General features: G+C 41.1%; 1 protein-coding gene across 4 annotated transcripts in view; it reads left to right on the top strand.

The window, feature by feature from the left end:
- Positions 1-21,005, top strand: part of LOC117413331 (pro-neuregulin-2, membrane-bound isoform-like) — a 399,323-nt gene that overhangs the window by 349,176 nt on the left and 29,142 nt on the right. For all 4 annotated transcript variants that reach the window (XM_058996665.1, XM_058996667.1, XM_058996666.1 and 1 more), the window contains exon 4: positions 2,799-2,919. In XM_058996665.1, coding sequence (XP_058852648.1) covers positions 2,799-2,919 — 121 coding nt within the window. The remainder of the gene's footprint in view (positions 1-2,798; positions 2,920-21,005) is intronic.

Below are 21,005 nucleotides of genomic sequence, written 5' to 3'. Positions count from 1 at the left end.
AGAGGAGAGGAGGGGAAGGCAAAGAGCTTTGATGCTAGGCCCATGTGTTTCTGTCAGGAAGACCTGTCACTGTCAAGCTGGATAGTGCAAGGCAACCAAACTGCATTATCTTCTAAAGGAGGAATTAACCCACACTATCATAAACACAAACAGCTGTTGTATTGTGTCCGAACATAAATCTGTTATACAAAAATGTTACTTATGCGATATTACAATATCAACTCCTTCAACTGAGATCATTTTCAGACCTCTTTATTATCACTGTGGGCTCGATGAAGCCCACGTATCCTGTCACTGCACTATAAAATAGCTGTTCTGTGTGTAACAGGGCGGGCTGCTTCCAAACCAGTCAACACGCTTCACCACAACAGAGCCAGACTCCTAGCCTTGTCTCACCACAAGGGCAGTATGTCAGTTGTGCACTATAACTCCACCCCCCAAGGTGCTGACTCACATCATTCACACCGGGTCTGCGTACCTGTAGAACGACCACGTTCGACACTGTAGACTGAGGCTTCAAGACGGCCTTGCAGATCTTTTTAAATCAGTTCAAGACGATGTAACATATAAATGTTGCTACTGTTTTATTAGCATTTGAAAAATAAATACATTGACAGATAGCCAGCTGCTGCCTGATTACATAAAAATACAACCAAGGGAATTGATTGGGCTGGTACTCAAGTCCGTTTATTATGTACAAGCATCTGAATGATAAGCAGCTGAATAAATAGTGTGGTTTATCAGTAGTGAGAACACTAGATGGCACCCTGTGCACTCTTCAGGGCTGTTCAGAGATAAGCTTTGATCGTCTTTACAGATAACCTGGCCACTCCTCAGCGGTGACATGCCTCTCACTCAGTCAGAGGGCTCGGTTTTACAAATGCAAAATAATAAGCTGCTGTGCTCTCCACCATGGTCCTCGTTTTTAAATGTCTTTTCCAACGATGGGACTCAAGCAGCAGAGGTTGCTATCCAGGGTACTGAAACCTTCATGTAGTCAGTCATAGTTACTGAGCTGAGCTATACAAAATACCACAAGCCAATCTAAATAAATGTGTTGTTTATAGCAACCATGGTGATTCAGTCTGCAATGTATTTAAATGCAGCCACAGATATCCTGGCCATTCCTCAGTAATTCCTCAGTGCTAACCGCTGCTTTACAATCATTATATTACCTCCTGTTAACACTCGCAACATTATCACTGCTCCCCTTTAGTGCTAACCGCCGCTTTACAATCATTATATATTCTGTAATGTATAAAAGCTGCAAGTCACCATAGGTAAAATGTGTAAGAGTTTTAAATCACAACATTCTAACAGGCAAACTTAATTAATCTGTTGGTCTAGTAAAACCAAATTGGTTATAGTTTTGTAGATATTTGCTTAGTTACCAGTCATTCAGTTTAATTTCCCTTGCTGGTCTCAGATACATAGAGTGATTGTTAGTTGGAGACTTTAAGTATTTCAGTTAAAAAGGACAGGGGTTATTTCAGTTCATATTAATCTAATTAGAAATGAATTGCTTAATCATATATTCCTAATGAAATCACTATAAATTATGGGGCTTGTGTGGATAGGCTCTCCCTATAATTGAACTAGGAATTTAAAGTCACTATACTTAGGACAAATTAATTGCTGACATTTGCTTTTCATACAATTGTCTTTTTTCTACATTCCTGCAGTACTGTAGATTGCATTTGCCTTAATGCAAGCTTTCTGGGAAAAAGACTATGTTGTTATGTTGTTAACAAAAATAGTTTGATACCACTTAGGTTAGCGTAGAAATATTAATAGTATGTACTGTAGTAGTTCTAGCATTGAATACATTCATTCAGCAAATATTAATAGTATGTACTGTAGTAGTTCTAGCGTTGAATACATACATTCAGCACTAGAGTGACTATTTCTTTTGTAGTCTTGCTTTCATCAAATCCAAGACACTTACATTTAATGACAAACATTTTGTAACGCTGTAGTCAAACCGTTTGTCATTGAATTTAAGTTTATTTTAGTATTTCTAAATTGAGCACGAGTGAATCTTTAATAGTCATGCATGATTCATTCAAATCCAGCTACAGTATGACAGGGAGAACCGCACTGTTCCAAATGACACTGCATTGCTGGCTAGGTGAAGAGCTTGATCTAAGGAAAGCAGTTCTCTGAATTCAGCGGTTTGATATAGGGATGAACATACTTTTCTTGAACATACAATGTTATATAAACAGAATGCTCGACTATCCTGTCTTGGAATAGCTACAGTTCATCCTCTGCACGTGTGATATGGTTTATTGTTGTCACACAATCATTATTTCTGTTCTTACAATAAAATAAAGCTAGGGGGCAATATGGTTCAGCACCCCCATTGTGTCTCACCTCTGATGCGTCAGGTCACCGGTGAAAGGGGTCTGCCGGTCTCCTTAGTGGACAAAGTTTGTATCAAAGCTAGGACACAATCCAACAGTCTCTGCTTGAGAGCGTCCCAAGACTGAATGGCAGAGGGTATTCGTGACAAGCCACAAGGGGATTGCACGGTTGAAAAATGCCCAAACAAATCCACCTCAGGGTGTATGCTTATCAAATCACGAGTCAAGCAGGCATTCAACAAAATGCGTTTTTCAAGAATGTAGTATCTCTTTTTAAAACACATTTAAGCAGGTTCATTTGATGAAGCAGCTTGTAAATTACCAGTGCTCCCTGTTGGTGTGATGCTAGTACATGGTATATTCACAGTTCTGCACGCTCTCTGTATCGTTTCTCCACCATCGTATAACATTTCTCTGTGTGTTTTTCTCTTACAGTCACAACAACCTTGTCACCTGGGTCAGGCCATGCAAGAAGGTGCAATGAAACAGAAAAGAATTTCTGTGTGAACGGCGGCGTGTGCTACTACATAGATGGTATAAACCAACTCTCATGCAAGTAAGTGAGTGTAATCTTCCTATTCTCACTGCTCTCTGTGCTAAGTCTTTCAGTTCCGTTTACATCTCCTGAATACAGCTCCTTTCCTTTCTTCAGTCATGTTATGTACTGTGATGTACGAGTGTATCGATTATTCAGGTTTGCTTCAGAGGTGTTTTTAGATGGTATTAATTCAAACTGAAGGAAACTTGTTAATGGTGTAATGAAAGGTTTTAAAAAAACAGTCGTTGAGTTTCGGTCTCACATGTTCATCTTATTGTTTTACTGCTGATATTTCATTTTTCACTCAGACTGAAGGGAAGCCCACTTTGTTTACTGGCAGCACTCAGTTTGCTCTCTTGCTGTGTTACTGTTATTAGGAGCCATCCTGAGCTGTGCTACAGTATTCCTTGTAAGAGGAAGTGAGTGGGTAGGGGTGCTCATCATGAAAAGGCACGGCCATGTGATGTGCAGGGTGAGTCATGCATTCAGGGAGCAGGCTCTCGTCCTGGATGTGTATATATAGCTGCAGATCTTCACTGGGGATTCCACAGTGAGCGTTGCATTGGCTCTGCCCACTGGCCAAGGGGCTGCTGAGCTCAGGCAGACACCTGCAGGGCTATCTGTCCTCCAGAGGCTGACAGCCTGCCACCATCCTCCTGGGTGTAAAGAGGCAATTGGCTTGGCAGGGGGATCGGAGGAGTCCACTGACCTTCGATTCGCATGGGAATTACTGCAGTGAGTGGGTAAATTGCACAACTAGGGTAATAATTGGCACTTAAAATATATATATATATATATTTTAATGATAGTGTTATCCTTTATTGAAATGGCAAGGGAAAGGGACATCGCCTGAGTGAAAATAAAGACCAACAGCAAAACATGAATGGGGACATTGTAATGTGACTGAAGCCTTGGTTATTGCATATTTTAATTGCGGTGCAAGTATTAGACCATAAGCTGCTTGAGTTTGTGAGTGATATTTAGGCTGATATGCAGATTTGTAGACCGAGACTGTGAAATGACTGTTATTTAGGTAGTGTGGATAGCACCATTATTTAATAAAGACAGCAGATTCAAATATGAAATTAACAGGTTTCCTTGGGTTTCAATTAAGAATCTCAATGTAACTAAATCTGAATAATGGAAACAATGGTGGTATACCCTAAAGATGCACTTTCCTTTTTTTTGCCAAATTTAGACCTGGTCCTTTGCAAAACACACTATTGGGATTACACATGTCAGTACAGCTGCTGTCAAACTTTTTGGTTCTGAAGAATTTTAAGTGCGTGTAATGGTCAGGTGGGCAAAGCAGGAATCACGCACAGAAATACTGTTCAGCAGCAGATTTTATAGAAAAAAAAGAAAATAAAACAAAAATTGTGGCCCATTAAGGCTTGGTCAGGAGGATCACAGCTATGGTAGTGTAAGGGACAGAGCGTACAGACAGCTACTTTCTCTGAGTCCCAGGGATCACAGCTATGGTAGTGTAAGGGACAGAGCGTACAGACAGCTACTTTCCCAGAGTCCCAGGGATCACAGCTATGGTAGTATAAGGGACAGAGCATACAGACAGCTACTTTCTCTGAGTCCCAGGGATCACAGCTATGGTAGTATAAGGGACAGAGCATGCAGACAGCTACTTTCTCTGAATCCCAGGGATCACAGCTATGGTAGTGTATGGGACAGAACATACAGACAGCTACTTTCTCTGAGTCCCAGGGATCACAGCTATGGTAGTATAAGGGACAGAGCGTACAGACAGCTACTTTCTCTGAGTCCCAGGGATCACAGCTATGGTAGTGTATGGGACAGAGCATACAGACAGCTACTTTCTCTGAGTCCCAGGGATCACAGCTATGGTAGTGTATGGGACAGAGCATACAGACAGCTACTTTCTCTGAGTCCCAGGGATCACAGCTATGGTAGTATAAGGGACAGCGCGTACAGACAGCTACTTTCTCTGAGTCCCAGGGATCACAGCTATGGTAGTGTATGGGACAGCGCGTACAGACAGCTACTTTCTCTGAGTCCCAGGGATCACAGCTATGGTAGTGTATGGGACAGAGCATACAGACAGCTACTTTCTCTGAGTCCCAGGGATCACAGCTATGGTAGTATAAGGGACAGCGCGTACAGACAGCTACTTTCTCTGAGTCCCAGGGATAACAGCTATGGTAGTGTATGGGACAGCGCGTACAGACAGCTACTTTCTCTGAGTCCCAGGGATCACAGCTATGGTAGTGTATGGGACAGCGCATACAGACAGCTACTTTCCCTGAGTGCCAGGGATCACAGCTATGGTAGTGTAAGGGACAGAGCATACAGACGTACAGATGCCTATATTATGAAGTGATATTATCACACAGTATCGAGGTAGTGTCCTTTACTACAAGTTCTGTTTTTTTCTCAATGTCGCAAATTGTTTTAAATTGTATGGTATTACTCTCCGTCAAGTGTTTTTTTTTTTGTTTTTTTTTAATAAATTAAAGCTTTTCTAAGAACTTTTTTTTAACTGAGGGTATCTAAAACAATGTATACTGAAACATATTAGAACTATCTGAATAATTTTGGGTGGCATATTAATGTGGAGAGTCACCCAACCTTCTGAAAAGATGCTCTCAGTGTTAGCTGAGCGCTGTCTGCTGTACCTTGTCCTAGATACTGTACAGTACAGGAGAGAGGAGCTCCACTGTAGCAGACAGCATCTACCTTGCCTGTCTGCACCTCCCTGTCCTCTGGGTTAGAAACCCTTCAAGTACACTATTCTATATCACAGTATGCTGCTGGGATTGTAACAACCGGTCAATATGTTGTGTACAAATTGGAACTCGCAATAGCTTCAAGTTCAGAAAAGCAGAAAATGCATTTGAAGCCTGCAGGGAATTGTAGCCCGAAGCTATCTCATTCAATAAAGCACTGTCTGTCTACATAATTATTCACTCTCTTACAAGCAGGAACGACAGGCTGCCCCTTATTTATGGCTACGTCTTTCACTTTGAAATATAAACTTGTTTAGAGGCAACGTTAACAAATGATCTAGAAGCAATTCTTATCTGACATACCGGCGCAGTTTTAGATTCAATCGCCCAGTTTCCTGCGACACATGATTTTATTTCATGGTCTAGCAAATATATCCAGACTCTATTAATTTACAAAGCATATTCTAATATAACAGTTTTCAATCTGGCAAAGGGTCATAATAATAATAATAATAATAATAATAATAATAATAATAATAAAACACATTTCACTTTTCCTGTGGCTGAAATAGGTGTCCTAGCAGAGTGACAGCATGGTAAACCGTAACCGTAACCGTAACAATAGGACAAGAATGTTAAAACTGAAACATTACCCTGAAAATGTACTTACTTTAAGGTAGTATAGTATGTGTGGTTTGTCACTTAGTTCTGTGCAGACCACAAGCTCTATTACACTAGTTAATTTGTCTCCTTTCCATTTTGCTAGAAATATGTTCAGTTACCAAAATAGAAGCAGAGCCCTGGCTAACCGATAGGGAGTGTGTGGAAACAACATGTTTCCTCAAGGGAGGATGTGTGGAAACAACATCCTTCCACAATGGAGGGGTGGAAACAACATCCTTCCACAATGGAGGGGTGGAAACAACATCCTTCCACAATGGAGGGGTGGAAACAACATCCTTCCACAATGGATGTGTGGAAACAACATCCTTCCACAATGGAGGGGTGGACACAACATCCTTCCACAATGGAGGGGTGGAAACAACATCCTTCCACAATGGATGTGTGGAAACAACATCCTTCCACAATGGAGGGGTGGAAACAACATCCTTCCACAATGGAGGGGTGGAAACAACATCCTTCCACAATGGATGTGTGGAAACAACATCCTTCCACAATGGAGGGGTGGAAACAATATCTTTCTTCAAGGGAGGGGTGGAAACAACATCCTTCCACAATGGAGGGGTGGACACAACATCCTTCCACAATGGATGTGTGGAAACAACATCCTTCCACAATGGAGGGGTGGAAACAATATCTTTCTTCAAGGGAGGGGTGGAAACAACATCTTTCCTCAAGGGAGGGGTGGACACAACATCTTTCCTCAAGGGAGGATGTGTGGAAACAACATGTTTCCTCAAGTGGGGACATGTGGACACAACATCTTTCCACAAGGGAGGACACTTGAAAGGTACAACACGTCCTCTATGCCAGGAGAAATTTGTATCTTCAATTAAGATTTTATGTTTCTTTGCTAAATTATTTACGGGAGCTCAGAGCTGCAGGTCTGCTGGAGTACAAGGAGGGCAGTTTGTGTCTGTGAGGATAAGGAATTCAGACACTCAATCATCAACAAGATGAGCATTGTGGTTACTGGAAATACCCCCAAAGTGTCTCCATGTAGATATTCATAGGGCTAAATACCCAGCCTATGGTTAACCTTCCACTAAACAGTTCAACTCTGATAAAGGCAGTCGCTGAAACCAGTGCCAGCGCTAGGATATTGAAGCATGTTAATATATTTAAATTAGTTACAAAAACGTATTAATCATAGGCATCAATTGGATTTTTAACTGAATGTTATCAAGTACAAAAGTTAGTATGAAACATTTCTACATGCCTGCATCTCAAAAATTAGCCCACAGTACAAATGTATTCAACACATTTAACAGGTGAAAACAACATTCTATGAACACACTTAACAAATTAATCCCACAAGCATGTTTTTTTTAAATACTGAATTTTGGTTAGTATCACATCCGCCACAGAGCAATCACATGACCTTAACACTGACCTATTGCCAAAGCGCTTGCTCTGCGTCCCGCCTACAAATCAATCTGTGTGCTCTCATTTGCAAATTTGTGTTTTGATTGACAGTCCTTTAATACTACCTTGCTACGGTTTATTTTTTGAATCCCAGTCGATTAGACGGCGTCTATATATTTTTTACATTTAGCCATTGAAGTGGGCTCAGAAAAATAAAGAAGCGGCCTCAAGGCTGGGCCCGGGTGCAGTTGCATCCCTTGCACCCCCCCCCCCCCCCCCCCTCCCCCGGCGCCGGCCCTGGCTGAAACGTTTGTCTGCTTAACGTAGTTTTCACTCCGAATAATTGAAGTCTTAGCTTTTGCACTGTTTTCTCAAATTTTATAAAAGGTTGTTGACTTCCATGTTAATGTAATAATCCACAAGAACAGCCTTTGTCCTTCTGTACTCCCTAGTATTATCTCCTTAATAAACTGCCCAGACGCACTGTTCTGCTTTTCAAGGGATCTTGGCTCTGCTTCTCAAATTTTAGCAGAAGAGCAACCTTTGGATTTTCTTCTTGTGACAAATCAGGAGGTTGTGAATTGAATTGCCATTAAAGCAATGCTAGCCAAGATTTTAACATCTATTTTCTGATCCCTTTTTATTTGTCATGTGGTGCATATAATTTGGGATATAAAGACATATCGACTACTAATACATGCTGCTGTTGTTTTCTGATACATTACCTAATCATTTCCTGTGCTATTTGTCAGTACCTGTCAATTGGTCTGGTGACCGACAGCACAGAAAGTAAACAGGATTATTTTATGATCTATGTAACACTTACAGAAAAGTTGTATAATATTGTCCCATTGGGTGGTTAGTGTGCATTGATTGGATGTGTGTCAAAACTATGGAAATATCACCAATGTAATCTACACTGTTGTTTTCATAGCAGTAATACTGGATCAGTGCGACTGTATAATGTGTGTTCCCAATCCATGGTTTGCTCATGGTCCTGCTAGGTCTACTTCAGGACAGTCATAATAATGAATTCCATTAGAATTTCTCAAGGGACAACTGTTGTCCCAGTGAAAAGTGTTTACTTCTAAACCCCCCAGGGCCCTCTCACTACACAATTTGACAGAATCTGGATTGGGTCTGGCAGAACACAAGAGGGAAGTGCATCTTTAAATGACTTGTGATGTTGTATTGATATAAATGGACTGTTTGTTCACTAATGTTTCAATGTCTGTTTTGCACCTTGTGTTGAAGCGTGGTGGTGAGCGGGCCCTGAACCTTCTCTGCACACACTTTAATCTAACGCACCGTGGCTTCAGAGGGCTTTGCAGGGCACACAGGGCTACCCAGCATGAATGCCAGGAACTGAAACTGGGGAGAAATTACAGAACAAATCTCTGAAAACATTCACCTTTTTTTTCTAAACCTATCTTCTTTGCATGCTACATTTCTTCCTGTATAAAAAATGAAATATGTCTGAAGCAACCGCGAATTTAACAGTATGGGCCCTGGTTATTTTAGAAATGTGTAAATTGGCTTCACTCTAGAGATTCATGTTAAAGATTTATTGTATAGTAGCTTATGTTTGAAATGCAGTAGATTTGTTGTTTTTGTTGTTCCGAATATGCAAGCTGGCATATTTAAATGTACATTTTTGGTGTGAATATTCTAGAATATATTCTTCACACTTATCTATGATATTTTAAAGCCATATTTTATGTTGATATATAAAATATATCAAAGTGTCCAAAAGTAGATACATTTTAGATTGATTTCTGATACAATTGACTGCCTCTTCGTGACCATTTCAAGATATCCCTCTGTTATAGGACCTGCTCAGATAATCTCACTGTATAGAAACGATTCAGTATATTTCTTTTTTTATATGGGTTTTGAAATTGCTATACACATACCTCAACCACTGCTTTCTACTCTCCTGTCTGGACACTGTGCTATGCTTTACCTAACCCAACCATTTCATGTAAGTCAGGGTGCTTAAAGGCCATGGTAGGTGGCACTATGTTTGGCCTTTAATTCCAAGACTATGGTCTTTTATAATGGCAGCAAGCCAGATGAAGACATTCATTGCACTTGGTTGTATTTCAAAGTCTGTCTTAAATTATTAAACGTGCACTCAACAAATTAGAGGCTTGGTATTATTCTAGGGGAGATTATTTTATTAATCCTGGTGTGACCAATCCTTATAAAGACAACGACAGGGGGGGGGTTCCCATCACTTGACCTTGTTTGACCTCTGACCTGGACCAAAAGGGATATATGGGGTACCTCTGCACTTGTGGCACAGATTGTTCACTGATACATGTATTTTAATATGGAATCTATTCAGGGATACCAAGATATTGAGTGGGGTGGGGTTGTTTTACAGGTGTTTGTCTGTCCCAACCCTTGTAGGAGAGCAGTGTAGTTCAATTTTCAATACTACTCAATGGGTTTTTTTGACATGTATTTTAACTTTAGTTACTGTGTATTTCCTTATGTGCAGTGAGTTCCTCTGTGCCAGGAGTCATCTGTTCCCGATACTGCACACCGGTTCCTTGATAAGCACTGTAACTAATGCATACCACCATTAATCTGCACATGCAGACCATGGTGTGCTAGCTGTGGAAGGTTGTGCAGATTGATGGTGTTATTTCTTGGTTCCAGACAGACAACTATGTCAAAAAAGGGGTTGGTTATTAAGGATGCAGCTCAAATCTTAGAGTCCTGTCCACTTTCTCAGGAAAAAAATAGGTTTGACCCATAGTTAGACTTTGGGGTATAAAAAAAAAGATTCAGTCAAAAACAGCCATGTTACTTCCCATGGAGACAGTTAATCATCTTTTTAAAATAAAATCTGTGGTTTAAATTATCAAATTTCCACAAGTATTTGAGCTTGTATGCCTGAAAGTTTGATTGAATAGCTACATAAAACAGGAAATTAAGCAGGCCATCAACAGCACAGTTATTGATTGAATTGACCCCTCAGACTTAAAATAGCGATTACAGTAGATAGGCATGTGGATTTAATAAAGACACTTTAGCTAATTAAGTGCCGGGGAATGTTCTTTAAAGGAAGTGGTGCTCAGCTTGGCTGAGGCTGACTGCCATCCTTCATCACAAACCAGTGTGGCCTGGAGCTTGGTACTGACGGAAAGAAACTGGCTTGCTGTGTGAGCGAACCAAGCTGTATGACTTGAAAAGGTGGTGAAACTGCAGTTTGGCATCGGCCATTCTGGCTCTGCATGCATTACAGTTTACTACACAATTCTGCTTGTTTTGAGTCATGATGGTGCCAGGTTCACTGCTTTCACCAACATTGATTTGGGAGGCACTAATCAGGTTTGAGCAGTCTTAATTATGGAACTATGAAATGAACACATGCATTAGTGTGATTTTAATATTGTCAGATTAGTTTACAGATTGCTGCCACTAAATAAGATGAAAAGAAAGGCCTTTTTGGCATTAGCTATTCAGCACCGACACATAATTATTATTATTATTATTATTATTATTATTATTATTATTATTATTATTATTTAAACAGCAATGAAAAACATCAGTTTATGAGTAAAGGCAACTGTAAATGAAACTGATCGTTGTAAATGCAGTAAGGTGAGTAATAAACTGACTCCATTGGGATTTAGCAGTTGGTTCAAAATATTTAACAACAATGCTGGATTGTAAATAAATATAAAACTATAAAGAGAATCCAGAAATAGGAAAACAGGGGGTTTATACTGGGTTGTTTTTTGGATGATGATGATAATAATAATAATAATAATAATAATAATAATAATAATAATAATAATAATAATAATAATAATAATAATAATAACAACAACATCAGTATTAAAACAAACTTAAATTAGATGGATGTAGTAATTTTATCAACTGAATATGCGATTAAAATCAAGATATATATATATATATATATATATATATATATATATATATATATATATAAGATTAATGGCAATTAATTGTTTTAATCGCTTGACAGCCCTAGTTTTAATTACTACCAGTTTGGTTTAAAAAGCTCTTAATGGGGTGACAAAGCGAATTGGAATACTTGGCCCAGCCATACTTACTGTGTAGTGTGACAGAACTGTACATTAGCACCTCTCAACAGGCCAGAACAGATGCTTCAGAAGAAAAAAAAAAAAAAAAATGTGTTTTTCATTTAGGCAGAACGCTGTCTGTGGCTACAATAAAGTTGCCTGTTTTTGTTATGAAAGGGCTGTTAACAGAGTCAGTAAATAATTGTAATCAATAAATTAAAGGGCCGTAAGCAGGCCACATGTTTTATGAAGCTGAAATGAAGGTAATATTTGAATAATGATGTTGTCCCCGGCTTGACTCCTGCTCAGGAATGCAGGCTTTTTTCAGTGTACAGATCGGTGAGACTGATGCTTTTACACTTCCCCTGGATTTGTTTTAAATTGCACAAGATTTCCATTACACGAGAGTAGATGTTAAAACTTCATGCTGATTTGAACTCGGCTCTCGCCAAGATAAGCACCATAAACTAGCTTTACAGTAAACTAATGTGATCCATATGTGTCTCCATCCATTTACGTTTCCTTCCATATGATGATGTAGATATCCTTCTGTCTGGTGTTAATGGCTGAAGTGTAATGCTGGCTCCAGGGATCAGCTTATTTTGCCTCCCTGGCACATCAGCACACAGAACAGCTGCGATGCTGGCTCCGGGGATCAACCACAGTGCGGTCTCCCCAGCGCATCAGCATGACAACCGTCTGGATTGAGCTAAGTAGGGTACATCTCTGGGGTTTTCAAGTGGGCACCTTCCATCCTCAGTGTTTCGTCGACTAGCCCACGACACCTCAAGAGGGCTCGACGGTGATTCTGGCGTCCCAGCATCACCCCCCTCCGTACCCCACTCAACTGAGCCCAGCTTACTTACCTGTACATCAGCGTTTCATTCTTTCTATTGTGCTTGAGATCCCCAGCCAGAATCTTTCCGTCTCAACCACAGCCAGTTGATGTTCCTCTCTGCTGCTTCAGATAAGTTCTTCACTGTGCGACGCAACTCTTGGCCACTGAATCCGACGTCTCTGAGAAACCGGGTTGTAGAGTGTGCCACAAATCCTCGACAACCCACTTCCACTGGGTAAACCCGAACTCTCCATCCTCGCTGTTCCGCTTCAGTGGCTAGTTGAGCATACCGCAGTTTCTTCCTCTCATACACCTCATCTACAGCATCCTCCCATGGCACTGTTAACTCTACCAGGTGAACAAGGCGTGCTGATCCAGACCACAAGACAATATCTGGTCGAAGGTTAGTGGTGGCAATCTCAGGTGGAAAAATAAGCCGTTGACCAACATCTGCCAGCATTTTCCAGTCTCTAGCAGCTTCCAGTTGTCCTGGGCGAGGATTGGTTTTAACACCTTTTCTTGGTGGTTGCTCTCCTGGGCGGAGGAATGTTGTCTTTTGTGTGTAATGTTTTGATGGAACAGGTGACAACTTATTGGTCATGTTACGCTTGTCTTCCAATGCTAAGGCCAAACATCGCAGCACCTGGTCATGGCGCCAAGTAAACCGTCCTTGGCTAAGAGCCACCTTACATCCTGTCAAAATGTGCCTTAATGTTGCAGGTGATGAACACAGAGGACATGAGGGATCCTCTCCTACCCAGAGGTTTAGGTTCTGTGGTGATGGGAGAACATCATATGTTGACCTGATGAGGAAACTGATCCTGCTCTGTTCCATTGACCATAGGTCTTGCCAGCCAATCTTGCGTTGTTCCACACTCTCCCATCTTATCCATTCTCCCTGCTTGGCCTGGGAAATGGCCTTTATACACATCATGCTCTCCTCCTGCTTTTGCACCTCGTTGACTACCAGCTTCCTCCTTTGAGCTGGGGCTGCCTTGTGCCATGTAGGAGGAGCTGAACTGAAACCAAGACCCCCTCTTCCATGCTGAACTTGCCCCATGATATCACCAATTCGAAGGGCAGCCTTTGCATCTTCCACAGCTTTCACTTTCTTCCAGTTTTCAACACAGGTGCTGCCTCCCTTACGCATTTATCGCGTGACTCTACTAATGTCATTTCCAGTCTGACCTTGGCGCACTTAAACTCCTCGGTTAGAGCAGAGACTGGTAGCTGCAGTATTCCTTTACCATAAAGTCCCACTCTGCTGAGGCAGCGTGGAACTCCCAACCATTTCCTGATGTATGAACTGATTAAAGCTTCCAGCTTCTCTACTGTTGTCAAAGAAACCTCGTACACAGTCAGTGGCCACAGCAACCTCGGCAGTAGACCAAACTGAAAGCACCAGAGTTTTAGTTTACCTGGTAGAGTGCAGCTGTCTATGCTCTTCAACCCTTCCACTGCTTGTTGTCTAACTTCTCCCACACGAACTGTGTCCTTTAGATCCCCGTCGTACCATCTCCCAAGACTCTTCACTGGCTTCTCAGACACTGTTGGTATTGCCTCACCATTAATGAAGAATGTTTTATCTACTACTTTGCCTTTAATTATAGAGATGCTCCTTGATTTAGTGGGCTTGAATTGCATTCGTGCCCATTCAATGTTATTGGTTAATTTGCCCAATAATCGATTAGTGCAGGCTACTGTTGTAGTCATGGTTGTCATGTCATCCATGTATGCTCGGATTGGTGGTAGTCGCATTCCAGAAGCCAAGCGCTCTCCTCCTACTACCCATTTTGATGCCCTAATGATTACTTCCATTGCCATGGTAAAAGCCAGTGGAGAAATGGTGCATCCTGCCATTATTCCAACCTCTAGGCATTGCCATGTAGTGCTGAATTCTGAAGTTGAAAAACTGAATTGCAAATCTCCAAAATAGGCTTTCACTAAATTTGTTATTGTCATCGGTACACTGAAAAAATCAAATGCTGCCCAAAGTAGTTCATGTGGCACTGAACCATATACATTAGCCAAATCCAGGAATGTCACATGGAGCTCCTTCCTCTCCTTTTTAGCTGATTGAATTTGTTGCCAGATCACATTGATGTGTTCTAAGCAACCTGGGAAACCTGGAATGCCCGCTTTTTGTATTGAAGTGTCAATGAAGCAGTTCTTTAATAGGTAAGCTGACAATCTCTGAGCAATAATGCTGAAGAAAATCTTGCCTTCTACGTTTAATAGGGAAATGGGACGAAACTGACTGATGCTTGTAGAATCTTTTCCTTTAGGTATAAAGACTCCACCTGCTCGGCGCCATGCTCTTGGTACAACCTGTTTTTCCCATGCCACTTTCATCAATTTCCACAGAATTCGTAGAACTCCTGAAGCACTCTTGTACACTCTGTACGGAACTCCATTAGGCCCTGGAGATGATGAAGCCCTTGCTTTTTTCACAGCTTGCTCTATTTCTTTCCACTTAGGTGCACAGTCCTCCATTTGGTATTCTGGTGGATTGATAGGTGGAATGTCTGACGGAATTGACATAGGCTCCTGCCTTTTTGAATCTGTATGTGTTTCCTCCAAATATCTCTCCAGCTCAACCTTAGATGCTTTTAGTGTGCCATTCTTCTCACTGGTGAATAACTTCTTTACAAATTTGAATGGGTCTTTATAAAAGTTAGCTCTCGCACGCTCCTTCTTTTTGTAGCGTTTCCGTAGGTGCTCAGCTCTGCGCAATGTTGCAAGCTTATCTTTTATGACCTTTTGTAAGAGATTGAGTCCCTCCTTCTGACTTTGTTCTGCTCTTCTCCATTGGTTCCTCAGCTGTCTCCTTTCTCTAACTAAGCGTTCAATCTCCTGCTGCCGTCTAGACTTTCCAGGAATAGTTTGTACTTTTTCCTTCCTTTTTTCAACTCCAAACCTCTCACTTCCATATGCGTAGATGATGTCCCCAAATTTATCCAGCTTCTTTTCAACTGTTCCACTTAATCTTTCCAATGCAACGCAGAGATCTGTGTTTACTGTGTCCCATGCAGTTTTCTCACAAGCTCTTGGCCATTTAACTCCAGGCTTGTGCCCGTTGAGGTTCTTTTCTCTCTTATGCTGGTTTGTCTGACCGGGTTCACAAGGATCATTAGGTTCATCACTAACTGTGTCCATGCAAGTCCTCCTCACATCTATGACAGGGGTGCTGATATCCTGCGATCTGTGGTTTGCTTCCTGTCGCTGGATTTCATTCGACTGACTTGACTGACTTCGTAAGAAGTACTGATCAATGCGAGGCCCTTGTCCCTTCTCCCTCAAGCATTTCATTCTCCCTTGATGAATCTTCAAACCCCTGACCGTTGTCGTCTTGCTCCAGCCGCAGACACAAACCTGGAGCTCCATGTCTTTGTTAACTGCAGATCTTGAACTAGTCTTTTGTGAAGTACTCTCCATACTCATATCCGTTTCCGTTCCTAAGTGAAAAATGAAACCAGATTTTATTACACATCAAATTGTTAATGAATTTTAAAGGGTTATATATATATATATATATATATATATATATATATATATATATATATATATATATATATATATATATATATCATATGACTGAATCAGTCATTGGAAATCCTGGCCTGTGATTGGTTTAAATCTCATCATAGGAGGAAAAAAAGATAGAACTATTGCCCTAACATCCTTACACCTCCGGTCAATAGTCTCCTTCTTTCATGTGATTGGTTCACATCACTGTCAGTCCCGCCCCTTTTCAAAGGAACGCCTTTCTCCCCTGCACTCTTCACAAGAGAAAATGGCTGAATACCGATGTACACTGAACACTGGATTACAAAACATTCTACAAAAGAAAGATGCTCCAAGCTCTAAAATGGTGGTTAATACGTCACTGTCACTGTTTTCTGACTTTCTGAAATTTAAACAAATTCAACTCGATGAAAACAGATATGACGGGCGGGATATAAACTGGACTGTGCAGCAGTCAGCAAACCAGACACAGACAGAGAAAAACTTTACTAACTATACAATATGAACTTCAAAAACATTTTCTGTTATTTATTTCTGTTGTTTATTTATTTACTTATGCTGTATCAGCTATATTTAAACAAATATATAAAGTCGTATTTACTATGCAGCCTTGTCTCTCTTAGTTTCTTGACTGATTCATGTATTAAATATGTACTGTAGACTCAGCCATAGTGGAAAATGAAATGCCCCTTGGGAAGACTATTGTTACCTCCAGGGCATTATAGCTTTATAGTCTTCCCTTGGATCAATAAGTTTCTACTATAGCCCTCCTCTCCAGTCCATATTTACTATATATATATATCAATCAATCAATCTTTATTTTATATAGAGCATTTCATAGTGGACCACCATCACAAAGCGCTTTACAAGATGCAGTAACAGCAAGGAAATCCATAATACTTTAAATACAGAGAAATGCATAATACATGCTATACGGTAAAAAAACAATGCATAATACATTAAATACAGTGAAAAATGCATAATACATGCTATAGTAGCATAATACATGAAATATACATGAAATAGTAGCAACAACACAGCAGCTAATAGCAGATATCAGGCTTAAAGAGCATGGAAAGCAAGAGAGAACAAGTGGATCTTGAGAGTTGATTTAAAGTGAGCGACGGTGGGAGCATCACACACCAAAGCTGGGAGAGAGTTCCAAAGAGTCTGAGCCATGAAACTAAACAAGCGTTCTCCAGGTGTGTTGCACTTTTGCTTGGGGATAACAAGCAGGCCAGTCGGAGGACCTCAGCTTGCGAGCAGGGACAAAGCGGGTCAGCAGGTTGAGGAGGTACTCAGGACCTGTATGATGAAGGGCATTGTAGGTGAGCAGTAGAGTTTTGAAAGTAATCCTGAACTTTACAGATAGCCAGTGCAGCTGAGCAAGACGGGGGATGATTTCACATTGTTTGCCAGGAGACCACCATAAAGAGAGTTGCAATAGTCGAGTCGAGAGGAGACAAATGCATGACAAAGTATCTCTGCATCTGTGAAGGAAAGGTAGGGACGGACTCTGGATAGGTTTCGAAGATGGTAGAAGGAAGATTTGACCACAGAGGAGATGTGGGCATCAAAGCAGAGGTTACTGTCAAGAAGTACACCAAGGCTTCGTAATGTGGGGGAAGGCAGCAGCAGACAGTTTCCGAGGTTCAGGGCAGCTATATTGAGATTCTTAAGTTGAGTTTTTGATCCTACTGAAGGAGTTCAGATTTGCTAGTGTTCAGCTGAAGATAATTGGCAGACATCCAAGCCTCGATGTCTTGAATGCAAGCCAAGAGCCGGACCATGGCAGAGGGGCTTCCAGGGTCAAGTTTTAAGTAGAGCTGGGTGTCATCTGTATAGGAGTGAAACATGAGGCTGTGCTGGCGGATTAGGTGACCCAAGGGAAGCATAGATATTGATGAGAAGGGACCCAAGAACAGATCCTTGGGGGACACCACACGACTGGGTTTGCGACACCACTGCATCCAGCATAGAAAACAGACTGCATGCGTCTGGATAGGTAAGAGGACATCCAGGAGAGACAGGTTTCAGAGTTCCAGAGTTATTCTTAGACGGATGGTAGATAACAGCAAGGGTAAGGGGCATGGGAGAGGGGAGCTTGATTGCAAGATGCTCAAATGAAGAAAAGGCAGGCAAAGAAAGAACTGAGGAAGCGAGCACAGAATCAGTAATAACAGCAGTGCCCCCGCCTCGGCCAGTGAGGCGAGGTTTCTCAAAGAGGGAATAGCCCTTTGGGATGGCTAGATGCAGCGAGTGCATGTCATTTACAGAGAGCCAGGTTTCAGCTAGATAGAGAAGATCAAGATTGGTATCAGTTTGCTAAGTTCGCTAAGAAGCAGAGATTTGTTAGTCAGAGAACGACAATTGAAAAAGGAGATTTTCAAATTTGTAGCAGGCTGTGTAGGGGTTAGGGTTAGGGTTAGTAACAGTATGTGCAGCAGGTACTTACCAGTGTTCATTCTGGGAGAGGAGGCTGGTTACCTTTAGCAGACGACAATTATAACTAACAGATCAACTAAAATCCACGTACCTATTTCAACGCCGATTCAAACAGCAACACGAATTCCAGCCAGGAGCAGAAGCAGATACCACACGTGTTTGCAGATTATACTCTGTTCCATCCTACCATCGAGTCTCAGGTTGAGGTGATGTGACAGTGCAGGTGCTCTGTGGTTCTGTCTCAGGTTGAGGTGATGTGGCAGTGCAGGTGCTCCGTGGTGCTGTCTCAGGTTGAGGTGATGTGGCAGTGCAGGTGCTCCAGGGGGTAATGCTGGCTCCAAAGCTTCAGCTCCCAAATCCGTCTTGCACAAAAACAAAACAACAACACATAGCGCTCTGGCTTCCTACCTCCCTGTGATCAGCCTAGCCCGCGCTCTATCTAGTCGCTGCGCCGAGCTCTATCCAGTCACTGTGGTGTGCTCTATCCAGTCACTGCGGTGTGCTCTATCCAGTCACTGCAGTGTGCTCTATGCAGTCACTGCCGTGTGCTCTATCCAGTCGCTGCACTGAGCTCTATCCAGTCACTGTGGTGTGCTCTGTCCAGTCACTGCGGTGTGCTCTATCCAGTCACTGCAGTGTGCTCTATCCAGTCACTGCGGTGTGCTCTATCCAGTCGCTGCGCCGTGCTCTATCCAGTCGCTGCACTGAGCTCTATCCAGTCACTGCACTGAGCTCTATCCAGTCGCTGCACCGAGCTCTATCCAGTCAAGATGGCCTACTGGTTCAGCCCTATCATCGAGTCGGACCATCCCTGTGTAGGTGTACCACCAAACTTACTTAGCGCCCTCCCTGGTCGGGAGGTAGATTTACAGATTAGATCATGAAGCTGGATAGCAGACGTTCAGGTTTGCGATTCTACAATCACTTAATACGTCTTGAGATATTGCCCAGTGCAATTTGGGTGAGAGAGTTGCAAAGTGAAGCATGAAAAGGGTGTGCTTTTGATTTGGTTGGTTTCTTGGGTGACATTTCTTACTGTGATGTATACAGTAATCACATTTAGTGTTCAAAACATTTTTTTCTCCAGTTTGTTGTGAATTCTTGTGTCACTTAGTTGATAGGTTATAGTTTAACACAGGTTTTCTTCCTTTCAATTAATTAAAAAGTGAGTCCACATTTAGAAAATCTTTGAAAATCAAGCATGTGAGGTGTCCAGGAGATTGCTGGTTGGACACAGCTTTATAATGTGGGTATCAGTATTAAACCTGGTCTTATTATGAAAGTATATTTTAACATTACTGTACATTAAATGACAAACACACAAGAAACATCAGAGCGCCACCTAAACATTAGTCTGTCTGCAAGTTAGAGTAATGTAAAACCGTAGCCACGGAGGAAGAGAGTTCCGCTAATGCCTTCATCATGGCATCAGCAAAACATGGCTCCAGCTGACTTCTCATTGTTTCATCTCTTTTGCACTTCCATTAGCTACACAATACTTACATGTGCAGCTTGGAAAGTTTGAGCAAACGTGTATTCTCTTTTTAAAACTTCCATCCATTAAAGAAATTAACTGGGCAGTATTTAACACATGATTTATAAAACTGCTGCATGGTTATTTTACCAGCCAGTAATGGGTTTAGATGTGATTTACCATCATGGATTGTTGCTGAGAGATTTTATGTACCCAATTGTCAGGCATGCAAATGAGCTGTGTCCCATGCTTAAACATGAGTGGCATATACCGTCTGTTTACACTGTCAAGTTATGGCTACTGGAGACAGACAGGTTGCCTGAAATATCGAGATGTCAGGTTTAAAAAAAAATTAAAATAAATTCCACACACAGGTGCTGGATGCGAGTGAGAGGTTAGGTTACAAATTCATTCAAATACATACAATACTAATACATCTCAAATCTGTTTCTCATACAGTAAACCTTACCATATAAAAAGCTTCTTTTAAACTAAAATAAATTAATAAATACAGCTAGATTGAAAGATCCTGCCTGTCACACAATACTGCTCAGTTTCATAGCGAAATTGGATTAAAAAACGCTACATATTTTTGGCATTTTATTTTTAGTTAGTAAATACAGCTTCTTAAACTAACAATCTCGTTCAAGATGAATATGCATTTTTCAATATACGGGCAGCTAAAACAAAACTATATAAACATAATTCAGATCTTTTATTTAACATCATGTAATCAAATAAACTACAAAATGATACCAATATTGCAAAAGAATACCGGAAACCACAATAGTAATACAGTATTTCATGTTAGATTTCAAAATGTCAATTTTTTAAATTTGTGTCGGTTTTTAGTTAAGTATATGGAAAACTACAAAGCAGTATGTTATTCAATATGTTAACGTAACATTATTCAGCAGGTTTCATTCGACGTTATGAAGCAACATTAGTTCATTCTAATGATGCAAAACTTTTGGCCATAGCTGTGAATAGTAAACATACGGGGAGACTTATAAAATATA

This window comes from Acipenser ruthenus, chromosome 23 (genome assembly GCF_902713425.1).
Source record: "Acipenser ruthenus chromosome 23, fAciRut3.2 maternal haplotype, whole genome shotgun sequence".
In the NCBI taxonomy this organism is placed as follows: Eukaryota; Metazoa; Chordata; class Actinopteri; order Acipenseriformes; family Acipenseridae; genus Acipenser; species Acipenser ruthenus.
Note: the sequence above shows the minus strand (reverse complement) of the source record. Positions and strands in the feature narration are given on the sequence as shown.